A 27,122-nucleotide genomic window follows, 5' to 3' on the forward strand; every position below is an offset into this window, starting at 1 on the left:
GGCCATCAATCCTTAGCATCCCTGGCTTGCAACTGCATTACTCCAGTCTCTGCCTCTGTCATCACATGGTGTTCTCCCTGTGTGCCTGTCTTTATATCACATTTTCCCCTTCTTATAAGGACACCAGCCATATTGGATTGAGGCCCACCCTAATGACCTTATCTTAACTTGATTACCTCTACAAAGATTCTATTTCCGAATAAGATCACATTCACAGGTACCAGAGGTTAGGACTTCAGTATATTTTGGGAGAGAGCACATAATTCCACCCATAACAGAGCATTATGCTCTAACTCTGAAATATTGAGTGGAGATTTCATTTTAGTAACATTACTGATTTTAATAGCTTTTATTAAACTTTCATGGTATATTTCTCTCTTTAAAAAAATAATGCTCCTTCCCATTATACAATAAGTCCTGAAGGTGTCATTGATCACATACTTATGCGTTTTATCTTCTTCTAAGCATAAATTCTAGAAAGGAAACAAAGATGACTGGTCCTGTAACTAGGGCTTGTTGTAAGAGAATTTCAAAAGTAGCGTCCCTCAAATCACAGTTTATATGTCCCCCAAAATAAAACAGAATCATGTAAGGGTTTGTGAAAGATGTTTGAAACAGCAGTTGACTGCTCATATACATGGTTCCCCTTACCACAATCTCAGGGATCTTATACATAGACCAGTTTAAGTGGTGCTGGAATCCATCTCTGTAGTGAAGTGAAATAATATGGTTTATGAAATTGTATTCATATGTATTGGATGGAGAATGACAAGTGCTCTATACAATACAGTGTAACTTTGGAACAAAGTTAAAAGAATAGAATAGTATCTTCTGAGCACCAGTCTAGCGGTCTCATTTGCTAATCCCAATTGTTTTTAATAATGCTCCCAAGTAATTTTTTTTTATGCACAAATACTGTCATCTCTGTTCTGTCACAGTACAGTTATTTGAATGTCTGTCACTCATTAGTACTCTAGAGTGGTGAATACAGCACTCTTGGGGCCAGGAATGGAGAATATGAATTCCTTCTTGAAAACAAAGCCCATTGCCCTGTTCCTATGGCAAAGAAGTACAGAGACATTGTTCACATTTGTTGCTTCCATCAAGTCTTGAACTCTTATCTTTAAATTAAGCTATTTGTTCTTTGTTTTCTTTTACCATTTTTGGATTAAAGCATTGACCTCTTATATTCTCGTGGCCACCTCCCTTATTTCTGCTTAAGTTTCAATTATGTAACAAGAATGAAAACTTTACTTATTCTTTCTTTTCCCTTTCTTTCTTTATTTTAAAACAATACAGGGCAATCTAGAGCAGCCATGATACCTCCCAAGCATCCACGGCAGCCTAAGGGAGCTTTGGATGATGCCATTGCCTTCGGTGGGAAAACAGACCAAGAAGCACCTAATGCTTCTCAACCTACACCACCTCCACTGCCAAAGAAAATGATCATAAGAGCCAACACAGAGCCAATCTCCAAAGACCTCCAAAAATCCCTGGAAACTACTCTTTGTGTCATGGCTAATCCCACCTATGATATCGACCCCAACTGGGATGCCAGCAGTGCTGGCTCTTCAATCAGTTATGAACTCAAGGGACTGGACATTGAGTCTTATGACTCCTTGGAGAGACCTTTGCACAAGGAGAGACCTGTGCCCTCAGCAGCAAACAGCATCTCCAGCTTAACCACTCTCAGTATTAAGGATAGATTTTCCAATAGCACAGAGTCCCTGTCCAGCCGGCGTGGTCCCTCTTGTAGACAGGGCCGGAGTATCCAGAAGCCACAGAGACAAGCACTTTATCGAGGACTTGAGAATCGTGAAGAAGTGGTGGGTAAAATCCGAAGCCTTCATACAGATGCCTTGAAGAAACTGGCTATTAAATGTGAAGACCTCTTCATGGCTGGACAGAAAGACCAGCTCCGTTTTGGGGTGGACAGCTGGTCAGACTTCAGGCTAACCAGTGACAAGCCATGTTGTGAGGCAGGCGATGCAGTTTACTACACAGCTTCATATGCAAAAGATCCACTTAATAACTATGCAGTCAAGGTAAGAAAATTTTATAAATCTGATTTTAATCTTCTCTGACACACTGTTATTGAGATGGGTCTGGTTTTATTTTATTTTTCTTCATTCCTCCAATCAGCAAAAACTTACTGAGCATCTACCTTACACCAGATATTGTGATAAAAGAGAGGTTAACTTATTATCTAGAGGAGAAAACAGATATGTAAAGAGACAGACATAACACAGTATACTGAATGCTAAGATAGAAGTAAACAGAATTCTGTGGGAGCTTAGAAGGACCTTAACCCAGACTCTCGATGCCAGAGAATTCTTCTTGAAGTAGGTAATACTTGAGCTGTGATTGTTTGCAAAGATTTCCTGTACAAATGAGGTCTGTTATGTGCCTTCCATTCTATACTTCTGTCTTTATCCTTTAGCAAATAAGAGACTCTTGTCTATCCCTAATTTCTAACTCCTCTGCTTCCTGGAGAAGCTTTTTTTTTTTTTTTGCGGTACTCAGGCCTCACTGCTGTGGCCTCTCCCATTGCGGAGCACAGGCTCTGGACGCACAGGCTCAGCGGCCATGGCTCACGGGCCCAGCCGCTCCGTGGCACGTGGGATCTTCCCGGACCGGGGCACAAACCCATGTCCCCTGCATCGGCAGGCGGACTCTCAACCACTGCGCCACCAGGGAAGCCCTGGAGGAACATTTTTATAGAGGAAGGTAACCAATATTTGTTGATGTACCAGGAACTTTTTAGTGTTATATAATTTAATCTTCACATCGACTTCATGGGGTTAAGATCTTTTTATCCATTTGACAGATGAGGAGAATAAAGCTTAGTGTCACACAGCTAGCAATTAGTAGAGCTAGGATTTAAACACAGATCTCTTTGACTCCATAGCCTACACTTTGTCTGTTATGTCACATATTAACTTCTTAAATGTATATCACCCATACCAGACAACACACTTCTTTAAGAACGCTAAAACTCTTAAAATCAAGAATTCTTGAGCAATTACATTCACTGTAACAGTAAGCCATAGGCTTCATCAATGTAATAAATAAAGCATGGACTTTGAAGTCCAAAAGATCTGGGTTCAAATCCTGACTCTGCCACTTAGTAGCCCTGTTATAAGTTGCTATTCTAAGTCTCAGTTTCCTCAGCTTTAGAAAGGAATAATAATGATACCCATCTTATGGGGCCGTTTGGCTAAAAGAGAACAAAATGCCCCTGATAGGTATTCACTTATTTCACTATCCCTTAGCGTCTTCCCTAGATAATTTTAGGAGAACAACAATCTTTTGAGCCTCAATTTCCTCCTCTTTCAGATGTTTACAGCAATGATCCATCTACTTTGTGGGATTGAGGTTAGGATCAAGTAAGATAATGCATGTGAAAGAGTTTCTAAAAACATAAAGCTCTGTGTAAACTTAAGGTAGTGTTCTCCCTTCCCATAGTCCCTTTTTACTGATTCTGTTCACTGGTTCAAAACTAATTAACATATCTAAAGGACTTGTACGTGTTAATTTGACTTAGAAAGACCAGATGGTGTCTTAGTAAATTAATGGATAAGGTAAACGATTGGTCTTGCCTGTCTATCAAGACAGAATATATTTTTGCACCAGACCTTCAGCTGGCTGCTCCCTGCATTTGCAGCACCTAAGCCACTTCACCCTCTGGTGACACTCGCAGAGTGACCCTGTGCCCCAGCGCACACTTTTTAAATTAAACTGAGGGGTAAACTGCAGAGAGAGGATCTAGATTCGAGTTAACACGTTACTGTTGAGTCTAAAAAGGAATTTCGAGATACTGTGTAGCATTCAAGAACTGTTATACCGGTTGGAGTTATGGGGCCTCATCTATCTTGGGCCTGTATTGCTACAAGATCACCAGTGCAAGCAAGATGAGTACCTATTTCAGAAAGGGACATTGAACTATCTGTTGTTCAAAACAACTAAGAAGTAGGGCTTGACTAACTTTATGTATTATTGCTGTGCAATCCTGTCTCTTTCCCAAATCAGTGGTTTGGTATTGATTTATTTGCTTGTAATGATGCAAAAGCAATCTCCAAAGAACAGGTGGCAAGTGGTTATATACTGAGGGTTCTTGGCAGGTTTGGGAAAGGATGTTTTGCACTAAATGGTGACTATAAATGTCTCCTTGAAGACCCTCTAGGCGTTTGTAGAAGGATCCAGTTGATAGTACAACCTTAAAGGAATAAACTCCTAGCACACTGTGAACCCTGCCTTTGCAGAGATAAGCAAAAAAGACCAGCAGTTGGCTCACACAAACAACTTTTTACTGTTTGTCTTCTTAAAATATCCCTTTCCGTACTAATGGAATTTAGAGTAGCTTAACAGGTATGACTGTCTTTCTCTCTCTCTTTTTGTTTTAATTGAAGTATAGTTGATCTACAACGTTGTGTTAATTTCTGCTGTACAACAAGGTGACTCAGTTATACATATATATACATTCTTTTTTTATATTCTTTTCCATTATGATTTATCCTAGGACGTTGAATATAGTTCCCTGTGCTATACAGTGGGACCTTGTTGTCCATCCATTCTATATGTAATAGTTTGCATCTAGTAACCCCAAACTCCCAGCCCCTCCCTCCCTCCCCCTACCCACATCCCACACCCCACACCCCCTGCCAACTCCACAACCACAAGTCTCTTCTTTATGTCTGTTGAAGAGACTGAAAGGTCTTTTCAAATGTTACAAAAGGAAGTTGGTGCTAGAATTTAACAATTTGAAAACCAAAGGATACTACCCCTTAAATAACAAGTCCACTGCAGTGATAGAGTACTAAGATCTTAACTTTGGGTGTTGTCTTAGCCGTAACAAAATACTAAGACTGGATGGCTTAAACAACATAAATTTATTTTCTCACAGTTCCGAATGCTGGCAAGTCCAAGATCAAGTTTCCAGCTGATTTAGTTTCTAATCAGGGCTCTTTCTGCCTTGCAGGTGGCTGCCTTCTTCCTAAGTCCCCACATGGCTGAAGGGGTGGGGGCTGTCTAGTGTCTCTTCTTATAAGGACACTAATCCATATCAAGGCCCCACCCTTGTGATCTCATTTAACCCTAATTACCTCTTTGTAGGCCCTATCTCTAAATATAGTAACATTGGGGGTTAACACGTCAACATATGAATTGGGGGGTTCACAATTCAGTGCATAGCATTCTGCTCCTGGTCCCCCAAAATTCATGTTCTTAACACATGCAAACTATGTTCAGTCCATCCCAACAGCCCCAAAGGTCTTAACTCATTCTAGCATCAACTCTGAAGTCTAAAGTCCAAAGTCTCATCTAAATATTATCTAAATGAGATATGTGTGAAATTCAAGGTCTGTTAAATCCTGAGACAAATTTCCTTTCCAACTGTAAACCTGTGAAACTAGTCAAGTTATGTGCTTCCAAAATACAGTGGCGTACAAGGCTAGGACACACAATCCCATTCTAAAAGGGAGAAATCAGAAGGAAGGAAAGGATGATGGGTCCCAAGCAAGTCCAAAACCTTGCAAGGCAAATTCTGTTAGATATTAAGGCTCAAGAATAATCCTCTTTGACTCAGTACTCTGCCCTCCAGGCCCACTGAGATAATAGCATCACCGCTGTGGCTCTGCTGGGCACCCTGATCCTTTGGCTCTTTGTAGGGACCCTGCCCACATGACTCTCTGCCAGGGCAGCCTACCCCTGGAGGCACTGAGCAGGTTCCTCCCGGCCTTCCCAATCTGTGAGTAGGTTGAGAGTTTTCTAAATCTTCAAGCCCTGGTTCGTTTTTGCTTAACAATTCCTTCTTCAGTTCTTTCTCCCTTTGCACTTCACTATAAACAGCCAAGAGGAAACAAGTCGTTCCTTTAACCCTTTATTTAGAAGTCTCTCAGCTAAATATCCAATTTCATTGCTCACTAGTTCTACCTTTCGCAAAATACTGGAACACAGTTTAGCCAGGTTCTTTGCCATTTTATTAGAAATCTCACCTTTTTTTCTATTTTCTAATAATATGTTCCTCGTTTCCGAGACCTCACCAGAATCACCCTTAATGTCCATATTTCTAGCAACAGTCTGTTCATAAGTATCTAGTCTTTTTCTATTATGAATCTTAAAACTCTTCCAGCTGCTACCCAATTCCAAACCCACTTCTACATTTTTGGGTATTGGTTACAGCAGTGCCCCACTTCTCAGTAACAAGGTCTTAGTCTGCTTGGGCTGCCATAACAAAATACCATAGACTTGATGGCTTTAGGAACAACAGAAATTTATTTCCTCCCAGTTCTAGAGACTGGAAAGGAGGATTCTATTCCTGGCTTATAGACAGCCACCTTCTTTCTGTGTCCTTATGTCAGGGCTTGGGAGGGTGGGGGAGAGAATATGTCACATTGGGGGTTGGGGCTTTAACATACGAATCTTGGGAAGACACAGTTCAGTTCATAGCTTTATTCTGTTTTTCATTCAGTGTGATATCTGAATTGTATCGGTCTTCAACTAAAAGTAGTCAGCTGACATGAGTCCAAATTCTGAATCTATCATTGTGTATTCCCAAACAAGTCATGTAATCTCCCTTGATTTTCACTGCCCTTCCTACCTTGTAAGATTGTTATATGTGTATGTGTTTATGTAGTGAAACTGCTTTTGTAAACTATGAAGTATATATAAAATATAATAAAACTGCATTATTGTTGTTAACAATAATAGAAAATTACTTCTCAACATTCTTTTGTCACTCTCTGTTATTCTTCATTAATATTAGGCACTAGCCTGAGCGTATTTTTAATAGGCTCTGCACTTAGATATTTTCTTTCTCATTCCTTCAAAGTCATAAACGTCTTTCCTTAAAATTATGAGAGAAAGCTACTCATGTTACAATCCCTCAGAATTTTAGCACTGCCAAAAATTGGAAACAAAGTGCCTGATATTAAGGAAACAATGTAATGAATTATGGTATATCATCCCAATGGAATGTTTGCAGCCATTAAAAACGGTCATCATGAAGACTGTATAAAATCATGGAAAACATTTTTTGTAAAATGTCACATTAATATAGCAGAATACCAAATACTATGACCATAATATGCAAATAATTTCTAAATTTAGAGTGGTGAGGATTATAGGCAGTTTTTATTTTGTTTAAAAATGATGTCATAATGTCTTTTCATTGAAAAAGCTAAGGAATTGGAGATTTGGGATCATTTGATACTGAGCTTTAAATTTGTGCTTTACCAGCTTATTAGCTGTGTTACCTTGGCCCAGTTACTTGCCTTTTCTAAGCCTAGTGTCTTTATCTGTAAAATGGAGAAAAAACTTCATTCTTCTTAAAGCCATTGTGAAAAATCACAAGAGGCAGTATGTACATAGAGATGTATGTAGTGCTCAGAGCATCATTTGACACAAAGTAAGCATTCAGTAAATGGTAGCTATTTATTTTACCACTCTTCTTCTCATGTACCTAGAAAACACCTCTGTTTTCTTAAAGAATCCAGCTCTGTGAATTTTCTTCTCTGATCTTATTTATTTATTTATTTATTTACACCAAGTCTTAGTTGTGGCAGGCGGGCTCCTTAGTTGCGACTAGCAGGCTCCTTAATTGTGGCATGCAAACTCTTAGTTGTGGCATGCATGTGGGATCTAGCTCCCTAACCAGGGTTAGAACCCAGGCCCCCTGCATTGGGAGTGCAGCATCTTATCCACCGCACCACGTGTACATAATGGGCGTTCAATAAATATTTCTTGACCTTTCAGCAAACATTTACTGTATAAAACATTGTGATATCTCTGTTATATCACATTTAACAGAATACAGAAATACATATGAATAAGACAAAAACCTTGCCCTCAAAGAGCATATATTCCAGTGGGAAAGACAAAGGCATAAATAACTTTTAAACAAGACGGATAATAAAGGTTCACAGTGGTGTGGAGATGTAAAGATAAATAAAGATTAATGAATGAAAGAAGTCATTGTTAACACTTACCTCAGGGCCAATAAAAAAGGGCCTCTATTGTCCCTTTCACATGATTCTTAGGGGTGAATACAGTGCATGGAGAGAACAGTGGAAAATTGAACCATGGAAAGATTTGGGACCAAATTTAGAGGCTTTGATTGATGAGCTTAAGAGGTTAGGCTTTATTTTGTGTTTTGTGGGAAACCATTAAGGATTTTTAAACAGAAAGATGACATAAGATTAATGATTTTGGAAGTAAACTGCAGTGGAAGAGTCCAGAAGAATCGGAAGCAGGGAAGCCAGTCATTATACTATTGCAATTATCCAGGTAAATAATAAAGAGATCCTGAAATAGGACCATGGAAAAGAAGAGACAGGCAGTGAAAGAGCTGAGGCAGGCCGTCGACCATGTCTGGTGCGTGGCTGGATGTAGGATGAGGGCACTGTGCTAAGATTTCACGGAGGAGCAACCCCAGGAGGATGGTGATGCCATTAACTGAAATATGAATCAGAAAAACCAGCAAGATGAGCTCTCTGTGGAGCATGCCCATGAGATAGCCAAGTAAAGAGAAAGCCTGTAACCAGACAAAAATGTGAGTTCGGTATTCAGAAGGGAGGTCAAGTTTACCTAGTCCTCTCATAAACTTGATTTAGTTCAAACTGTGGGAATGTATGAGATTGTAGTGGTAGAGTCTGCAAATTGGGAAAAGGCCCACAGAGCTAAGTGACCTAAAGCAGGAAAATTCGGAGAGGATGTAGCAAAGAACAAGGGCCCACAGATCAGAGTCCAAGACTGCAGAAGGCTTGAGCAGAATGAGGAGAAGGCAGGAGTTGAATCTCTGGTAAACCTCAAAAAAAAATACAATCTTGGTACTAGTGGAAGTGGATATCCAATGCAGTGAGTTAGTGGGAATATGGAACGGGGAGGCTGAGGAGGCAGTGAGCACAGTGTATTTTTAAGTGTTTTGGTGAAGGAAAGGCCAAATTGATTCCCAGACAATATTTAACGTTCAACTCCTGTTTCTGTGTTATTTGTGTCTCCTTTTATCCCCTCGTCACCATTTGGTGAGCCACCACGCGGTAGATTGGACCGTCTGTCTCTGTGGCTACACGCTGGCTGGCCTCCAGCCCTTAACTTCCCTGCTCTAAATAAAATCCACCTTGCTTTTGCCACCTTTCAAAGAATCTGGGTAGCCAGATTCTGACCAAACATGTAGTCTTCAAAGTACACTTGTCAACTTTAGAAGGGCGGGCCTTCGTCATTCTACACAGGAAGAAACTGAGAGCAGAGAGGAACAATTATTTTTGCATATCGTCATTAGCTTTATGGCAGGCTGCCTCCTTATTCCTATGTGGAACTTGTCTTGTTATATCATACCTGAGTCAATAGATTGACCCTGCTGTGTCTCAGTGTTATCCCTGAATGGACAAATGACAGCCTTTTGCCTAGAAGCAGGGTGGACAGTTGGTAAAATTATGACTCAGTGTCAGTGGGATGTTCTTTTTTCACTGTTGTCATGAGATCATTTTATAACAAACACTGCTATGTGAGACCACGTGAGAAATTGATGAAATTACCTCGAGGAAGGTGATGAAAATCTTTTATAAGCAAAAAGAATAAATTTCTGACTTATTTTTCCAGTAGTTCCAACTCTGTGATACTAGGTATCTTCTCTTTTTAAAGTAGTCCTGGGCTTTGTTCTCAGGGATAGAGCACACCAAGCTCAGTGAAGAGGTACACTTTCCTATTACAGCACTGGAGCAGCTTCTTTTCTTCCAGCTATGCCAAGAATCTTGTTAAAAGCTTGTAATAAAGTAGAGGTGAACTGTGGAGACCAGCATCTTTTATTGCATTTTGACTCTAGAGTCTCCGATGATCTCATTTAGGTGGATGCTGAGAAAGCAAGACACTAAATTAAAAAGCATTAATAGGAATAACTATGGTTGGTAGGAATTTACAACTAGTTCAGACTATAGGATCAGGCAATTAATTACTGGCTTAGTGACAAGGAAAAAGCTATAGAGGAAACCACTTTCATTATCATAATTCAACACAAATATGCCCAGCGTTAGAACTTCACAGAAAGTGATTAATCAGCAGCCAGCTCTACAGACTCATAGCCATCCTAGGTCAGTGTTCACTTTATTTCAGAGCTGAATGCATACAGAAGTGCCTTAAAGTCTCAACTGGAAATTGATTTAGAAAGGAGAAGTTTGGAGTACTCATGTAAACCTAGAATCAAAATGAATTGTCTAGTAGGAAAAGAGAGCCATAGATTTAATTAATGAGGTGAGAGGACATAGATAGGAATTATAAATTGGGATTCAAATTAAGTGAATTCCTAATCTCGGCCCTCAGCAGGTTATTGAACTGTGCTGTGCCTCAGTTTCTCTAGTGTGATCATCCTGGGTGTCATTCTGTCAGCCTAAATTACTGGCTCAGGAACAGGTGATTACAGGTGATTTTCTTTTGATCCATATGCTGAGTGGGAGCATAAAAAGATTTGATGAGTACAAATCACAAATAAAATAGTAAAATCTTATACAGTTGCCTTCTTGAATTTCTCTTCTAGACTCCAAAATGTTTTCTGGGCATGTGAATATTTTTGCAGCAATTTAAGCTGTAAAAAACCTGGCCTACCTGCCAGGTCTCATAGCAGATTCCTAAAGCATGGAGTTCTGAGTACTTGGGACCCAGACAGCATTTATATATTAAACACTTAATCCATTTTGAATATATTTGTAACAGCATTGAGTGTGTATAGGTCTTAGCTGTGTAGCAGCAAGTAAAGCAGTACTCCTCCTGGGCAGATCAAGGAATTGAGGTCAATCGGTGATCAGCCTGTATTCTTAGAGTGAGGTTGTACCAAATAATGGATATCAATTTAGAATTTGCCAGTTTTCATTCTATACTCTTTCCTGTATGGAGTTATGCTTTTGGGTAATGTGACAAAATACCACAGATGGTATAGTGTGTGTGTGATCTTCAGTGTTTCTCATTTTTGTCCCTCTACCATTCATTCCCTACATATCCATCTCACTTAAAGTTGACTGAGAAACTGTAAAGTGCATAGTGCGAGCTGGAAATGAGAATCCCTGCTGATAAAGTGGAAGTCAGCTGAAGGCATACTAGGCCGACTGGGCCCATAATAGAAAAACAAAAGCTAATGTAGAATATTTTTGAAGAGTCCTGTATTTTGTAATTATTGCTTTCTTTGGGGAAAAGAGAAAATTGAATGGAATGATGAAGAACAGTGTCGTTTTGTGTGGTTTTGTGCAATACAAAACCCCTGAGCCTCCAAGGCAGCCTGGACTCAGCAGACAGCCCTCATTGTTCAGATTTTACTCATTTGTGTAGTCAGGTCATGAGTGTTTATTACCCAGATTTGTCGGCCATTACGCCCTCCCCATCACCTTGCCAACTTCCATGTGTTTAATAAAAGCTATGCATATATTCTAGCTGTTCTGAGTAAATAAGCCTTATGGCTACACCAGGTCAGATGTCACCTTTCTTAGTATTTGTGCAGACATACTGAGCATGCACTAGGTGCCTTGCTCTGTGCTGGAACCCAAAGATACAAATATCTGCTCTTAAGACAGACAAAAGAAAAATGTGATAGCTGTAATAACAGAGACATGTACATGAGATGCAGGTGAAACAGAAAGGAGGTTTAGGGTATATAGCACTTTCTCTCCTTGACACACATGATGCATGTGATGACTTTGAAAAAAGTAAGTGGGAATCCCTCAGGCATATGAGGGGAGAAGAGGAGCCTAAGTCAGAACACCTGGAGGGTAGGAGTAGGGCTCTGGCTGCATGTAGTTCAGTGTGGCAAAAGTGGAAGAGGGGTGAGAAATAAAACTAGAAACAGAGGCCAAGCCAGGACCTTATCCTGTGAAGATAATGAGGAACCATGAGGAAGTTTATCCAATTTTTTTTTTTTTTGAAAGGTGGCTCTGGTGACCACGTAGAAGGTGTATTTGAGGGGAATCACATGAGAGGCAGGGAGACCAGTTGGAAATCTTCTGTGGTAGACCAGCAAATGATAGTGGTAGCCATAGAGATGGAGAAAAGAGGATAATTTGAAAGTTATATGGGAACAAAATCAGTAGAAGTTGGTAATTAACTAGATGCAGGGAATGAAGATGGAGGAGAAATCCAGAGTGAACTTCATATCTCATCTAGTTGTTGGGACAGATAACAGAGCCATTCACCAATAGAGGGCGTACTGGAATAACAGGGAATTTGGTGGGGAAAAGTTCAGGTTTGGTTATGTTGAGTTTAAGGCATCCATGGGACATACATTGAGAGAAATCAAGTAGGCCGTTGTATAGATAAGTCTGAAGCTCAGAGACAAGTTTGGATTGCAAATGTAGATGTGAAAGCCAGCAGTATATCAAGATGGCTGAAGCCATGAGCTTACTGAAGGGAGTATGTCAATGAGAAAAGAGGATAGAGAGCAGACCACTCAAACACCAGCATTTCAGGAAGCCTTTGGGAGGAAGGTAGCGTAAGTAAGAACAGATAATACCACTCCCCATTCAACAACTGATTTATTCCATAGCCATCCTGTTTTGCCAAATGTCCACCTTTTTCCCCCACCTCCCTACTTTGTTGCCTTAAACTGAATATCTATTGCACTCCCCAATACTGAAAGGGCAGCAAGATGTACACCCTCTTTACAGGTCCCAGGCATCGTAGGCATTCTGAAGGGGTCAGTAGCATTAGACACATAACGCTGTCTTCTCCTTCCCAGCTGCTTTTAATGAGGCTTTACAGTCAAAGCCCCCCACAGTATACTTTTTTAAAGTTAGCTGTCTAGGTTGAGATTATTATAACAAACATAAATGCTTTATAATGGCAAATTTGCCTCAAAGGTATGCAGAGTAGTTACCATGAGCAACACAGAAAATGAGCTCCTGCACTGAAATGAATGTTTGAAATTAAACTTCTCAGGTTGTGTGAGAGGATCCATTGTCAGCTCTGTTTCTCCACTAAGATCAGGCTTGTGTTAAGTGTTGTATATTTTGACCTGGGTCTAAGAAGGTCTCAGGAGAGATTAATTTGGCTCTGATTCTGGAAGCATTTTTTCCCCCATTTTCCAACAGATGATTTAACAGTGGTTGAGGAGTCCCCCACCCCACTGTATTTAGGGGCTCTGGCCAGATTGCTTCAGGATGCTGTGTTCCACAGATAGGAAGGTTAAGGAGCTGTCAGATACTTGTTTGAATGCACAATTGATAGGAATCAATATTTCTCCTTCCCCTTCTCTGTTTTCACTCATCTTTATTAACTCAGACAAGCACTCAGTTTCCCCCAAACCTCTGTTTTTGTGACAACGTATTGTCCACATTGGTGGGCGTGGAGCCACCAGCTGGCTGACTGTCCCTTTTGATATTCTTCTGGCTTCCTCTGGAGAGGTAGCTCCAGAAGGTGTGCCTTGTGAGTGGGCAGAGAGGCAAGAGTCACTGTGCCCAGGATGGGCATCCCTTCGTGCTTGTGCTCCTCACACGAAGCGTTCCCTTTTCATGAATTAGGCATTGCCACCTTCGTAGAACCGAGAACTTGTCCACAAAGAGGACCTATGGCATATTTTACAAGATTCAACCTTTACCAGCCTGGTTTTGTTCTCTTGCTGCAGTCTCCGTGCAAACGACTCCAGGATCTTGATGTTGCAGCTCCCTCTAGTGTCACTGTGGCTCAGGCTCTCCTAGGGCTTTTCTTCCCATTCAGAAAATGTACACAGTACAGTCTGTCAAAATTGGCAGCATTTTAAATAGGCTTTCCCATATACAGTCAAAACAAATATGAGATGATTTTTCTCCCATTACAAAAGGGAATCTTACATGAAGATATGGGACCATTCCAGCTCCAGTTTTGTTCCTATTTCAAAATTTTGTGAAGGCTAGGAGTCCTGTGGAAATCATTCTTCTTGAGGAGTGGATCTTTCAGTTCAAGCCAGCTACACTTTGTAAGGAAGGAGTATGAATTCCTTTCAAGAAAAGTAAATAAAAATGGGAGGCCAAGAAGAAGTTACTTTGATCTCTGCTAGAGAAAATACTGGGTAAGGGAAGAAGGAAAAAAAACAACAACCAGCTGGAAGAACCCTGTCCATTTGTTCTGAAAAGAGTGGCTCGTTTTCTGAAATGACTTTTGGACTAGAAATTTATCATCTGAAGAAAAATGGCTACTATGTGGTACATAGAATAACATAATACTCCTACCTAAATTAACATCATCGCAGGCTCCATAATAAAGATTTATGAGATACTCATCATGTGAGAAATCCTATTATGGAGATCTCCATAGGTCTGTGTTTTGGTTGTAACTGTTCTCATGGTTATGAGCCAATCAGAAGCCCTGGTATTTTGTTTTCCTCTTTCACACTCCAGTCTTCTCCCTTTCTCCTTTGCCCTTACAACTAGAGTGACCCATTATTCTCCAGCCTGCCTACATATTGTAAGATAAAGAGATAAGGAAGTGCTACCTCCTCAGCTTGACTATTTAGGCAGACCATTTTCCTTCAGAGCATCCAAAATGACTGAACAATTTATCATTTCTTCTTTGTAAATCACTTTGAACTTTTATCTCAAGTTGATCTGTGAAGCTAAACATAAATTCTTGTTGTAGGATCCATGCTCTTGTCTACTGACAAAGCTCTAGGATATCTTATATAAACGTGTGTGTGTGTGTGTGTGTGTGTGTGTGTGTGTGTAGATAAAATTAGAATAGAAATAACAATTAGAGTATCATCTCTGCTTCTAATGCCAAACCACAAGGTGGCAAGTTTTTTTCAGTGCAACTTGGCATAGTGAAAACTACAGTTGGGCCAAACACTTCTCTCTCTCTTAGCCTTAGGTTGTCCCGTCTTAGATCAGAACATGCTGTTGATCTTGACTTGTTTGTCAGGGCTGACCTGGCATGGAGGTGTGAAACTTTAACGGTCCCTCTTTAGCTGCCCTCTGTGAAACCTATGGTCAGAGAGCCTCCTTGCTGAGGCTAGTGGCTCTCAGACTCAAAACAAAGATGCATTTTTCTATCTTGCTCTCTTTGTTCGAAAAAATATGAGGATTCTATAATGCATCATTTTAGCATTTACAAATTGTTAACTGTTTTGTTTTTTTTTTTGCGGTACGCGGGCCTCTCACTGCTGTGGCCTCTCCCGCTGCGGAGCACAGGCTCCAGACGCCCAGGCTCAGCGGCCATGGCTCACGGGCCCAGCCACTCCGCGGCATGTGGGATCCTCCCGGACCGGGGCACGAACCCATGTCCCCTGCATCGGCAGGCAGACCCCCAACCACTGCACCACCAGGGAAGCCCTGTTAACTGTTTTAGTCATTATGAATGTTACATTTGTACAGCTTTGTAGTTTACAGATATGCTCTACATACTTGATCTCATTTGATTCTCATAATTGCCCTGTGAAGTAGATTTCAGTATTCTTTATATTGTCTCCTTCGTTAGAAAGACTGGGACCCAGAGAAATTAAGAGAAATGCCCAAGGTTACACAGCTAGTAGCGAGGCTAAATGCTAGGCCTCTCAAGTCTTTGGTGAGTGTCCTTTCTATAGGATGACAGTTAGAGTTTAACTACACAGTCTAATTCAGCCAAATTCAGTGGTATTTGATTGACTTTTCAAAGGCTGAGGAGTTGGGACCTTTGAACTTTCATTCCAGTAGGCAGTGTGATATTGAGCAAATTATTAAAACTGGAAATGGGGTTAATGGTACCATGTCCTGGATCTAACTCCCATACAAATAAGTGATGACTAGTATAGGATTTTTAAATACCTAGTGACCTATAAATATGAAATATTGCCAACAGTATAGTATAGAAAGATTTCATGTTGTGACTAACGAGCGTATAGGATTATATATTATACCGCATGTGCTGAGACTTTGAGAGCTTTCCAAAGATAATACTTTCCCAAAGATATATGTTTGAACTTGAACTCAGTCTGGGGATATCTCTGTTTTAAGACCAGAAGGTTGCTTAAAGAAGAGATGCTTACTGTGCCCTCAAACTTATTAGGTAGGTGGTAGAAGACTTGAAGAAACTTGTTTTCAGACCTCTGTGTGTGTGTGCGCGCATGTGTGCATGCGTGTGTGTGTGTGGCACTGAATCACTCATGTCAAGTCTCTAACTGTAATAAATATGTATAAATACAGTAAATGAGAGAGGGATGTTCCTCTCTCTTGAGACTCCTTTGCCTTTGGTCCTTTTTCTTTTAATATCTATTTGAATGGAAATCAGAGCATGCTGCATCTCCGAACTGAGAACCCATCAGCGTCCTCCTAAGACGTACATTTTTCTTTTTAAATAGAAATGACTAGAAAAGCTTTTTAAAATTTGCATTTCTGTGTTACTGCAATAAACAGGCAAATGTAAACACTACAGAGCACCTGTTGCTGGGAGGCTTTGGTGTTTGTGAGATGCGGCAGTGTGCTCCTGCTGGGGAGGAAGAGTGGCAAGTGTGTACCTGGTTCCCAGGGTCGTGGAGGATCTGTCTGGACTAGACTATTATGATCTATGAACTAGTGTTGGAGACTCAGCCTTCCGTTGTCAACTTCTCATATCATATCATGAGGAGAATCCCTTTAGGGGTGATTTTATTTACTCTTTGCTTTTCTAACCCTTTCAGACCAGAAATACAATAGTTGTTTTAGTATGTAGAACTCTTGGCTAATGTTTTTGATCAAGCAACTCTTCCTTGATCCGTAACCACTTAAGGTCTCTTTGAGAGGCCTTATTGCTTGAATATTAGGCCTTCAGTGAGGCCTGTTAAGAGAAAGTGTAAAACTCAGACTCCTGCCATTGAAATGTTGGCCTTGCTCTGACTAGTTGAGACCAACGATTCTCTCACTCTTTCATCTCTACCCTGCCAGTGAACCATGAGTGCCTGAGTTGTGACCATCACCATGACATTCGTTAAAAAGTTAGGAAAACCCACAGTTTACCTGGCCAATTGTATGTCACTCTCCTGACCGGTGATGTAATAAGGTATTCTGGCCTACTTTATGAGCCATTTATTGAGCTGCTGTATAAGTCTAGGCTGTAAACCTCCACAGAAAGCGGGTGGAAAATGACTTTTTGTTGTTCAGTTTTCTAGATGAGGGGCAAGGTACAGTGGAAAGAGGAAGCTTTGGTGTTAGACAGACTTAGGTTTGCAAACTGGTGACCCTGGGGTTTTTTTGTTTTGCTTTGTTTTGGTTTTGGTTTGTTTCTTTAATTCTTAGGTCCTCCGCCTACTTTGAAGAGTTAGTGTAAGGACTAGAGATAATACACATGAAGTTAAGCATGTAGACACTGTTGCTGTCACTCAGCACAGGATTGCCAAGACCCTTTCTGAAGACTCAGCTCTTAACGCTGTGTCTTCACTGCAACACTGTTGCCTTTGCCACTCCAGACTCCCACCAGTCACCTTCCAGGTAACACTTCTTTACACATCATAAGCCTTATTATGAAAGTGTGCATTTTAAATTGTGTTCTTTGCTTTCTTCTTACAGATCTGTAAGAGCAAAGCTAAAGAATCGCAGCAGTATTATCACAGCTTGGCTGTCCGGCAGAGTCTGGCTGTCCATTTTAACATCCAACAGGACTGTGGTCACTTCCTTGCTGAAGTTCCTAAACGTCTGCTTCCCTGGGAGGACCCTGATGCCCCGGAAGAGGAAGAGGATGAAATGGAAACGACGGAAGAGGTGAAAGGAGAAACTGATGGAAAAAGCCCAGAGCCCAGCTCTGAAGCAGAGTCATCCCACGAAGAAAGCCAGGCAGTCGTTAGCAGGAAGCAGAGAAGCCACGTCGTGGTCATCACCAGAGAGGTTCCCTGTCTCACCGTGGCCGACTTCGTGCGAGACTCTCTAGCGCAGCATGGGAAAAGCCCTGACGTGTATGAGAGGCAAGTGTGTCTGCTGCTCTTACAGCTGTGCTCCGGCCTGGAGCACCTCAAACCCTACCACGTCACTCACTGCGATCTGCGTCTGGAGAACCTGCTACTTGTCCACTACCAGCCCGGGGGACCCGCCCAGGGCCTTGGGCCTGCGGAGCCCAGCCCCACCTCTTCTTGTCCCACGAGGCTCATAGTAAGCAATTTCTCTCAAGCCAAGCAGAAGAGCCATCTGGTAGACCCTGAGATCCTCCGGGACCAGTCCCGCCTCGCCCCAGAGATCATCACAGCCACCCAGTATAAAAAGTGTGATGAGTTCCAGACAGGCATCCTCATCTACGAGATGCTGCACCTGCCCAACCCCTTCGATGAGAACCCAGAGCTGAAGGAGAAGGAATACACTCGAGCAGACCTGCCTCGCATCCCACTCCGCTCCCCCTATTCCCGGGGCCTGCAGCAGCTGGCCAGCTGCCTCCTGAACCCCAACCCTTCTGAGCGACTCCTCATTTCAGGCGCCAAAGGCATCCTCCAGTGTCTGCTCTGGGGCCCCCGGGAAGGCCTCTTCCAGACTTTCACTGCCTCCCCCAGCCCAGTGCAGAGGAATGCCCTGCTCCAAAACTGGCTAGACATCAAGCGAACACTGCTCATGATCAAGTTTGCTGAGAAGTCCCTGGACAGGGAAGGTGGCGTCAGCCTGGAGGACTGGCTTTGTGCTCAGTATTTGGCTTTTGCTACTCCAGACTCCCTCAGCTGCGTCGTGAAAATCCTGCAGCCCCGTTAACATGTCCCAGTTGCTGCTCTTACTTCATTGTCGCCTTCTTCAAGTGGCTCACATACTTCCCCTTCCTAGTACTCACACAGAATTCAAGGAAAGGGGAGAGACGAGCCTTCCATCCCCATCCATGAACAGATGAGTCCACTCTGAAAGGTTGTCCTCAGCTCTAAATCCAGTGAGACGCTGAGTCCCTCTTAATTTCACAGAAAGTCAGCCGCACAAACACGCAGCTGCCTTCCATGGGAATGCCTTCCGCCCTAACTGTCCCCCAGATGCAGGGGAAGTGAAGACATGTCCTTGAAGGGACAGCTCCTCTGGTTTGAACTCAGTGAGCTGGGTCCAGTTCCTCCATAATTCTGAATAGCCCCTGTCTTTTTAACACCGTGTATTTATTCTCACTAGCAATAGACGGATTTAACCAGTCCTTACCACCATCCACTAAGCTCTCACAACAGACTTTCTTCCTTTAAAGGATCAATAACTGACTCTCTTACCAGGCGGAACTGCCATCCTTAGCATCAGCCCAGTTTTGGTTCCGGGGACTGTATCCTTTGTTCCAGGAGGAGTAGAAGGACGAGGAGAGATCCCACCCTCTGGGTCATGAACCCATTTTCATTTCTATTATCGATAAGTGTGTGCACTGCATGGAGGGCGGCCCTAACCGTCTCCCCTCTGCTGCCACTGCCTGATTCTCCTTCACCTCTACTCTCTCCCCACTTGCCAATGAAGTTTGGGTTTATCGGCCACTTGTGGCCCATTACAGAGCTGACCCAAGGTGGTGTCACCAGTGCCTCAGCAGGGTGGAGTGCAGTTCAGATCTTATAAATAGCTGGCAGGACACAAGGAGATGATTTTCCTGCATGTGCAATTCTCTAGGGGACATCAGGGGGACAGAGTTTAAAGTACTGTTCTTTGATTACTGTCAGAGCTGTCAACGTTGGCAGCCAGGGCTGCCGGTGCCCAGATCACAGTTTTCCCTCGAGCAGTAATTGGCCAGCTTCCTTCTGTCAGTAGCCAGCGTTAACTAGTCTACCAAATGCTGTAGACAACAGCCCTGCACGAAACGGCTGTCAGTGGAGCTGTAACGTCTCCTTAGAGGGCATGGCGTGGCTGGCTGTTAGGACGGCCAGAAGGCAGGGGAAGGGGAGAAGGCCGCTGATGAGACTGCTGACCTCCTCCCCAGAATGCTGGCCTTTTCTAGAGAGACTGCCTCCCAGTGCACAGGCACATTGCTCCTTGTGACCCTCTGAAATGGCTCTGGAGGACAGCTCCCAGGGAACTTGGATTGCTGAGGTGGGTGGCTGAGAGCTGTTCACCGCACGTGGGGTCTGTGCTCCTCCTCTATGGATATATGTGCAATTTTGGTATGTATTTTTTTTTAGCTGTATATACAATGTTTATGTTGCGACTTCACCTGAAGCAATATCTCCAGAAACCCTCCCCTTCTTCCCTTGGCACATATTTGAGCTGAGTGACGAGCGTTCCTTCCACCGGGGTGTGTGCGTGTGTGTGTGTGTGTGTGTGTGTGTGTGTGTATGTGTGTGTGTTTTATTCAAAACTGTGAGTATCTGTTCTGTTTACTTCAACCTTGAAATCCCAAGAGTCACTCAGACAGTGTGAGAGTGTGTACACGTATGTACTCGTGTGTGTGCACATGCACGCTGGAAGTAGAGGCCAGGCCTCTGGGGGAGCAACCTGTGGCAGGGTTGATAGACGCGTTCTCTGCACTGGTTGGTGAGACAGCCCTGGGCCCCTCATCTACCGGTGCAGAATTTGTTAAAGCCAAGCCTGATTGTGCAGTATTACTTAGATAGCACGTTAGTGGCCTTTTGGTAATTTCTAAACTTTTAACATTATTAACAACCTTTCATGTGATTCACCTATATCAAAGAGGATCAAGAAAGGAGAAGAATGTATTTTATTGTGCTCTTTTTTGTTTCTTTTTCTTTTTTTTTTTTTAGAGAATGGGACATGTGAGACTCCCTATGGAACATGTGCCTGTCCTCCTGGCCAGCAGTACAGGACTTCCAGGGAAGAGAGCTGGTTGGCCCACAAAGAGTCTTGTCTCCTCTGGCCAGAGTACAAGGCTCTGCCCCTAGGAATGGCCACAAGGTGGGCATGCCGCTGCAGGCCAGCAGTCCACTCTCTCTCTCGGTGTCCTGTGACATGACCACACCTTGCCTAGCAGGCTGGTGTTCGGTTCACCTTAGCATAGCCCACGTGCACATAACTCCCTGCCCAATTATACACTGAAGTGGCAGTGCACAGACCACTGACCCTGTCAGCCAGCACGTTCCCTTAGCAGCCCCCCTCCGTGGTTTGCATATTGAGACACTTTCTCAATGTCACTCCCGTGGTGCCTTGCCCATGTAAATTTGAATGTTGACTATTTAATGAGGTTTCATATTTAATGAAGAATGTTTCCTGGTCCCTCTATTTGTTCTCTAGGTATCCTCCCTCCCCCACCACACACACTTTTTTTCTCTGTTTCTGTTTTGCCTTGGACCCAGTCTTCTTCATTTTAACTCTATAGTATTATAATCATGGACACCCTCCACTACCGTTATCTCATAGCACTGGCAAACCAAGCACCTCTTCACATCAGATGTGTTTAGTACTGTTTTCATATTCAGATTTGTTAAGGGCAAAAGAGTAATGCCAACTAGTCAGAGAAGGGACTCAGGCTTCCCTGAGACAGGTGGCTAGATTAACAGCTCTCTGAGTGAGGGCCAAGGAATGTAAGGTGGGGAGGGAAGAAGGTGTTACAGGTTAGAGCAGAATAGGCAAAATAACCTTATTTCTAGGCAAGAAGTATTTACATCAGGTGGTCCTCCAAATATTTTTCCAAATATGATGAAATTCAGTCAATCTCATCTTATCACAAATATTATACATTTCCATTTTAATTGTAGTAGGAACTTCGAATACATTCATCAACTGGAAAGAAATCCTGCCCTCAGACACAGACAGACATACATACATATTTATATATATATATATATATATGAGTTTTGGATTGTGACTAGTATAGCACTTTGTTTTCTCAAGTAATGTCAAGTTATTGTCTTCAATACTGATTGGATTTTTTCTCTTCTATTGAAATTTATACTATAGATTCTTCCATTTATATTGAGAATTTGAACAATTAAGCCGCTATTGGAACTTTTCCTTAAGCCACATGAGCAAGAATAATCTCTCGTACACATTTGGGTACTAGAGAAACAGGACAATGGCTGGAGTAGCCAAGACCAAGACTGAATGTACAGCAGAGTGCCTTGTTAGCATGATAACCTCGTCTGGGAAGGAAGGGAATTAGATGTTCCACAGGAAGGACGGGGGCTGTGAGAGGGCTCTTTTGCTAGCCTGAGGAGAGCCCCTTTGGTGTACTAGTGTGATGCCCAGAAGCTAATTCATCAAGAATAACAGCAGGATGGGGAAAAGAGCAGTTGCAACATGTGGAATCAACAACAAAAGAATCGGGAAGGACGTCCACCAACCCCTAGGCTAAATCTGAGTTGGAAGCCAGGAATATGGCAGTGGGTTTCAAGTTTTGCCCTCGGAAGATAAACCGGGTGAGATATATGGGGGGGGGGGGGCACAAGCACCCACACTCCCTAGCCTACTGATGTTGCGGGGCTAAAAGTAAAACCTATTTGTTAGGATTTCAAGACTCTGAGTAACCTTTCATTGTCAGTGGGGGATAGTTGTACTTCCAAACTCAGAATAAGTTTGTGAACTTAGAAAACTCTAAGCCAAGAGATCTGAACCTCTAGAAATATTAATGATATTTCTGGGAGTTAAACTACCCAAAATTGTATTTTAAAGTTTCCAGCATTGTAAAATTTCCATGAAAGATCTTTGGGGCCTACTAAACGGTAGGGCGTAGAAGGATTGCACTCAGCTTCCCAAATTTGCATTAAGAATACTTTGGTGCTGGGAAGTAACCTGACTTGGTTTTGCTGATAACCTGCAACTAGGATTTTTCCCTAGATGTTACCAGCAGTGATCTGAAAAAAATACAGGCTAGTTCCAGAAATTGGGATGGACTTCTTATTCTGCACTATATTCCAAATGATTCTAGATGTATAAATGAAGTGTGAGCCTACTTTGGGGTGGGGGGGGAGGAACTTGACTCCCTGGGTTAACTCTGACATGTTTTTTATTCCCCTCACTAGTTGATAAGGATTAAAGATTCTGGTTCAGCCTAATGAGTAAACAGGATGGCTGCCCACGAAACCAGGTTATTAGTTTTACCTCATTGAAGCTCATGTTCTCAAAGGCCCTAAGTGCTGTGCTGAGACGAATCCAAGTGATGCTCTTGCTGAAGTGCGCACTGCAGCCCAGCTGTCCACGCTGATGGCAGCGCTGAAAGTGGGGATTCCGTTGGACCAAAAATGATGCCATAAGGGAAGCCACAAGAGGTGCAGTGCAAGATCCTAGGTAGAGATTATGCCAAAGAAATCAAGCCCTTTTGTCCTGATGCTTCTTAGGTGATGAGGTTGAGTTATGACAGATGCCATGGGAGGAGAATTCACGTACATTCCACATCCAGGTATTCAGCTGATAAAATAATGCATCCTCAAATAAGCACCTATTTTTTTAAAACAAGTCCATTTTGTGTATTAGGAAAAAAAAGATGATGATGATGATGATGAAGAAAACCTTGCGCAGATTATAAAGTTCCCCAGTATTTAAGGAGAAGGAACTGTTTCCTCTCTCGTTGACATGGTTGTGACTACTGCCCAAACTTCAGTTTGGGAACATCATATCCACGTAATACTGAGAGCTGAGGAATTTTTTAAAAGAGATATGGTAGTTTCCATAGGTTTGTTTAAAGAACTCGTGGGAAATTTCTTAACAAATTTTAATATTTTTTTATAAACCTTCCTACTGAGGTGTTTATCACTCACCATCACCACCATTTAATATTTATAAGTGCCCAGAATGTACAAGGTGCTATATAGCTGTTAAACACCCCCCCTCTCTGCAGCTGTTTGAAATTAGAGTAGGTTTTTGCGTCAGCCACTGCTAGAAGCTTTCCCCACTTGGGCTGGCGGCAGGGGCTTGCATCCGGACATCCCATCGCATGTTTCCCACTCCAGAGAGCCTCCGCGTTTATTCCAGCTTCTCACCTTTACCCATCCATTTGCCTCCATGTTTGTTGTTGTTTTTTTTTTAATCCAGAAAGTTTCAGGGAATCCAAAGAGGTCGGACATTTTCTAACCTAGCAGAAGTACAGAGTCATATATTTTGCTACAAATATTATATTATGGAAAATCCACTTTGCCCGTGTAGTGTGTGGAAAGTATGTGTGTGTCCGCACTCATGATAACTTGAATGTTGAACCAGTCCTATGGCTTCAGGGTAGCGTTTTTGAAAGATAAACCACACTGCTTCAGGAAACTTGCTCCAAATACTACTTGGTTATCCCTTCCCTTAGCAGATGTGTGAACACACTGGGATGGGATTTTTCTGTTGATGATATGCCGGGCATTTTGGCGTGAGATGAGGGCAGAAGCCAGATGTTGTCCTTCTCAGTGATTTGAATCATGGCAGCCCTCATTCCACTCTCTCTTTCATTCCCCATGGCTCTGCCCATGCTCTCTTTTTGAAAATCTTGTTTCTTTTGCTCTTTCCTGGAGCTTCACCTCTACTTAACATGTTTTGGAGTTGTATAAACCTACCAATGAAAGGTCTCCTCTGTCACCAGGTGGCGCCGCCCTTTGGTTTGCTGTGGTACTTTGCTGTGTTCTCTGTGGCATCATGTTACTGTGTAAATAAATTCATTTTCATATACACTAAAAACCAGACGAGCGCTTGTCCTTTCAGCAGCTCTCCCACACTGACGTGCTGCGGGGGAGGGGGAGTTTGGTTGCAGACATGGTTACATCTTAAATCCCAGGATGCATGCCCTCTTGAATGCTCCTCCCTGCTGACCTGGACTATATTTCGATTCGTTCCCTCCCTAAACTGAGAAAACTAGGCATGGAAGGGAACGAGAAGGCCTTCAGCTTTCCCCCAGAGCTCAGAGGGCTGCGGGTTTGCTGTGTGAGGTCGCCCCCTGGTGACCAGTCACCATATAGACTTCCTGGGTTTGTACTATTACGCGTTTGAGAGGTTTGGTTAGCAGGCTGAGGCTGAGCCTCTGAGTGGCCATCTCAGAGCTCTGCAGACAATATGAGCAAGGCAGGGCCTTGTACAATGTCATCTGCTACAGAATCCACATCGTTTGCCTGTTCCTAAAGGTACACGGTCACACACAGTGTCCTCACAAAGGCAGACAAGCCAATGTGTAGACACTTCAGGAGCCGGGAGAGGAGGCCACCGGGCTCAGGCAGGACGAGTCGGCAGTGGGCAGTGGCAGTGACAGCTGGCACGTTATTGGAGTAGAATGAGTGAAAGTGCAAACATGAGCTCTAAACCCCGGACAGTGGGCACTGTCTCCAGCCCAGTGTTTCTGCTTCTCTCCGCTCTGGAATTTTCAGACATGGTATTTAAGGGATATTCCAGAAAACTGATTGCCATACTCAAGTTTTATGTTGCTGAGGAGGCAACACCCATATTGATGTGGGCCTCAAAGCTCTCTCTGTTGCCTGGGCCTAGGAGGAAGGGTCAGCAAAAAAACTGAGAGACGACCCCCAGGGACACGGGCTCTGCTTGCTGGAGAGGAGCCGGGGAGCTAGCCTTCCTCGTTGTGAGCACAGCACACTGGCTTCTGGAGGAAGAGAACCAAAGACAAAGACAGACAGCTGGAGCTGTTCCAGGGATGGAGCACACTAGGCTTGGGTTGCTGTCTAATGCTCTGCTGGTGAGTGGCCAACCGGGGCCCCTGAAAAGATACAAGCTTGGATGGTGGGACCAGTTCAGGGCTGCCCAAGCCTGACTCCAAGTGAGGTGGAGCATGGTCATCAATGGGATCACTTTGTCCTTTGGTGTAGCTGGAGACAGATCCTATTTCCCCTCCATCACCTTGCACAGCATGGGATCCATTCCTAGGAATTCCGTTAGTGGGCCCTCAGGAAGACCACTCTTCCCTTTTGATTCTGGGTTGTCCAGAGGTGATGGGCCACTGACATTTGAGTAGGGCCTTTGGCTTCCTACATGCCTGAGAACTGGCTTCTTTCAACGCAGGCCACAAAGAATCTTGAGTTCTTTCCTACCTGGAATTAACTGGTACGAGAAGCTCTCTGGCTGCCTGGCACTGAGTGTACACCCTCTGCTCCGGGAGCTCTTGCTGCTTTCCAAGGCCTAGCAAATTATACTTCCTTTTAAGTGAGCCTGTGCTCTACAAGGGAAAGAACTTCATTAGTGCCTCAGGAGCCAAGAACTGCAGTTGGCGGATCACAGGTTGCCAGTAAGAGCAGGCCGAGGTAATTAACAGCTGAAACTTAAAAATTGGATTGCATACGGGGGTGGGGGTGGGGGTGGTGAGTAGGGAGTTGGCTGCCAAGGTCCGGTTCCCTCAAACTTGCAGACCTCTGAGTGGAAACAGGCTGCCTGGGTAGAACCCCCGATCTCCTGGAGATAACATAACTCTCTGCACACACATATCCCAACCAACTATTCCCTTACCCTCTGGAAGGTACATGGAAGCAACCAAAAGGCTGAGCCTTACTGGTCACCAGTCCCAGTTTGAGAATCCAAGCAGGGCTACTGGGTGCTGGGGAATGTGCTCGGTGAGGGGGACCCGGGGGCCCCAGGAGTAGAGGGGCTCCGAATCTCTGTCGGGGGACAGAGCTGTCAGCTCTCTGAGTCCATCACCTCCACCACCCATCACTCAGCAGCCTACACCTGGGCTGGAGTCTTGGAACCAGGGGTCGGAGGTCAGGCAGAGTGAAAACCTGCAAGGCCGTGGCTCCTTATCAGCTCTTCCTCTCCCCACAAGCGCCTTTCCTCCCTGCGCCTCCCTCCACCACACACCCAGGGCACATCCGAAAACACTCTAACCCTGCTGCCACGGCCATCCCAGGCCAGGCCACCCAGACCCCTCCCCAATGCTGAGGACAGAGCCCCACTGTGGGTGTCAGGCTCTGCAGGCCTCTTTCCCTCAGGCTCTGAGTGGCTCAGCGTCCCCCACTGACTTACCTCTGCCTCCTGACCCTGGGCCTCCTGCAAGTCAGGGCAGCCAGGCTTTCCCCCACGCTCTGTGGCCTGGGTGCTGCTCAGAGAGGCCCTGGGCTGCCGCCGGTGGGAGTGTCAACACTACCAAAGGTGAGAGTGTGCTTCATCCCCACAGCCTTCCAAGGAGATGGCTCCATTCTGCCCATTTTCACTCAACTAATCAGACTCAGGGTATGAACCCAGATCTGTGTGCCTTCTTGTCAGTGCTGTTTTCTAGGAGAACAAAGGAGAGCAAGGGAGAGCTTCTTAGGGTTGAACTAGCTTCATTTTATCTTCACAACAACCCTATGAGGTAGGTTCTAGAATTACCCCATTTTACCCATGAGAAGACACGCCAGAGAGGTTTTGTTTGCCCCAAATCCCTAGTGAGGGAACTAGCATTTG

The 27,122-nt window shown here is 43.5% G+C and overlaps 1 protein-coding gene and 1 long non-coding RNA gene across 35 annotated transcripts in view; one reads left to right on the top strand and one right to left on the bottom strand.

Annotated features, from left to right (window-relative positions):
• The window catches only part of PEAK1 (pseudopodium enriched atypical kinase 1), a 295,689-nt gene extending 271,267 nt beyond the window's left edge, over positions 1–24,422 (top strand). For all 34 annotated transcript variants that reach the window (XM_067754683.1, XM_067754675.1, XM_067754731.1 and 31 more), the window contains 2 exons: positions 1,300–2,045; positions 17,463–24,422. In XM_067754683.1, coding sequence (XP_067610784.1) covers positions 1,300–2,045; positions 17,463–18,623 — 1,907 coding nt within the window. In that variant the 3' untranslated portion in view covers positions 18,624–24,422. The remainder of the gene's footprint in view (positions 1–1,299; positions 2,046–17,462) is intronic.
• The window catches only part of LOC137232539 (uncharacterized), a 37,369-nt gene extending 10,564 nt beyond the window's left edge, over positions 1–26,805 (bottom strand). Inside the window, exon 1 of the long non-coding RNA XR_010947069.1 lies at positions 26,703–26,805. This is a non-coding gene — a long non-coding RNA (uncharacterized lncRNA). The remainder of the gene's footprint in view (positions 1–26,702) is intronic.
• Positions 26,806–27,122: the final 317 nt, after the last annotated feature.

The sequence above is a fragment of the Pseudorca crassidens genome, chromosome 1 (assembly GCF_039906515.1).
Source record: "Pseudorca crassidens isolate mPseCra1 chromosome 1, mPseCra1.hap1, whole genome shotgun sequence".
NCBI lineage: Eukaryota > Metazoa > Chordata > Mammalia > Artiodactyla > Delphinidae > Pseudorca > Pseudorca crassidens.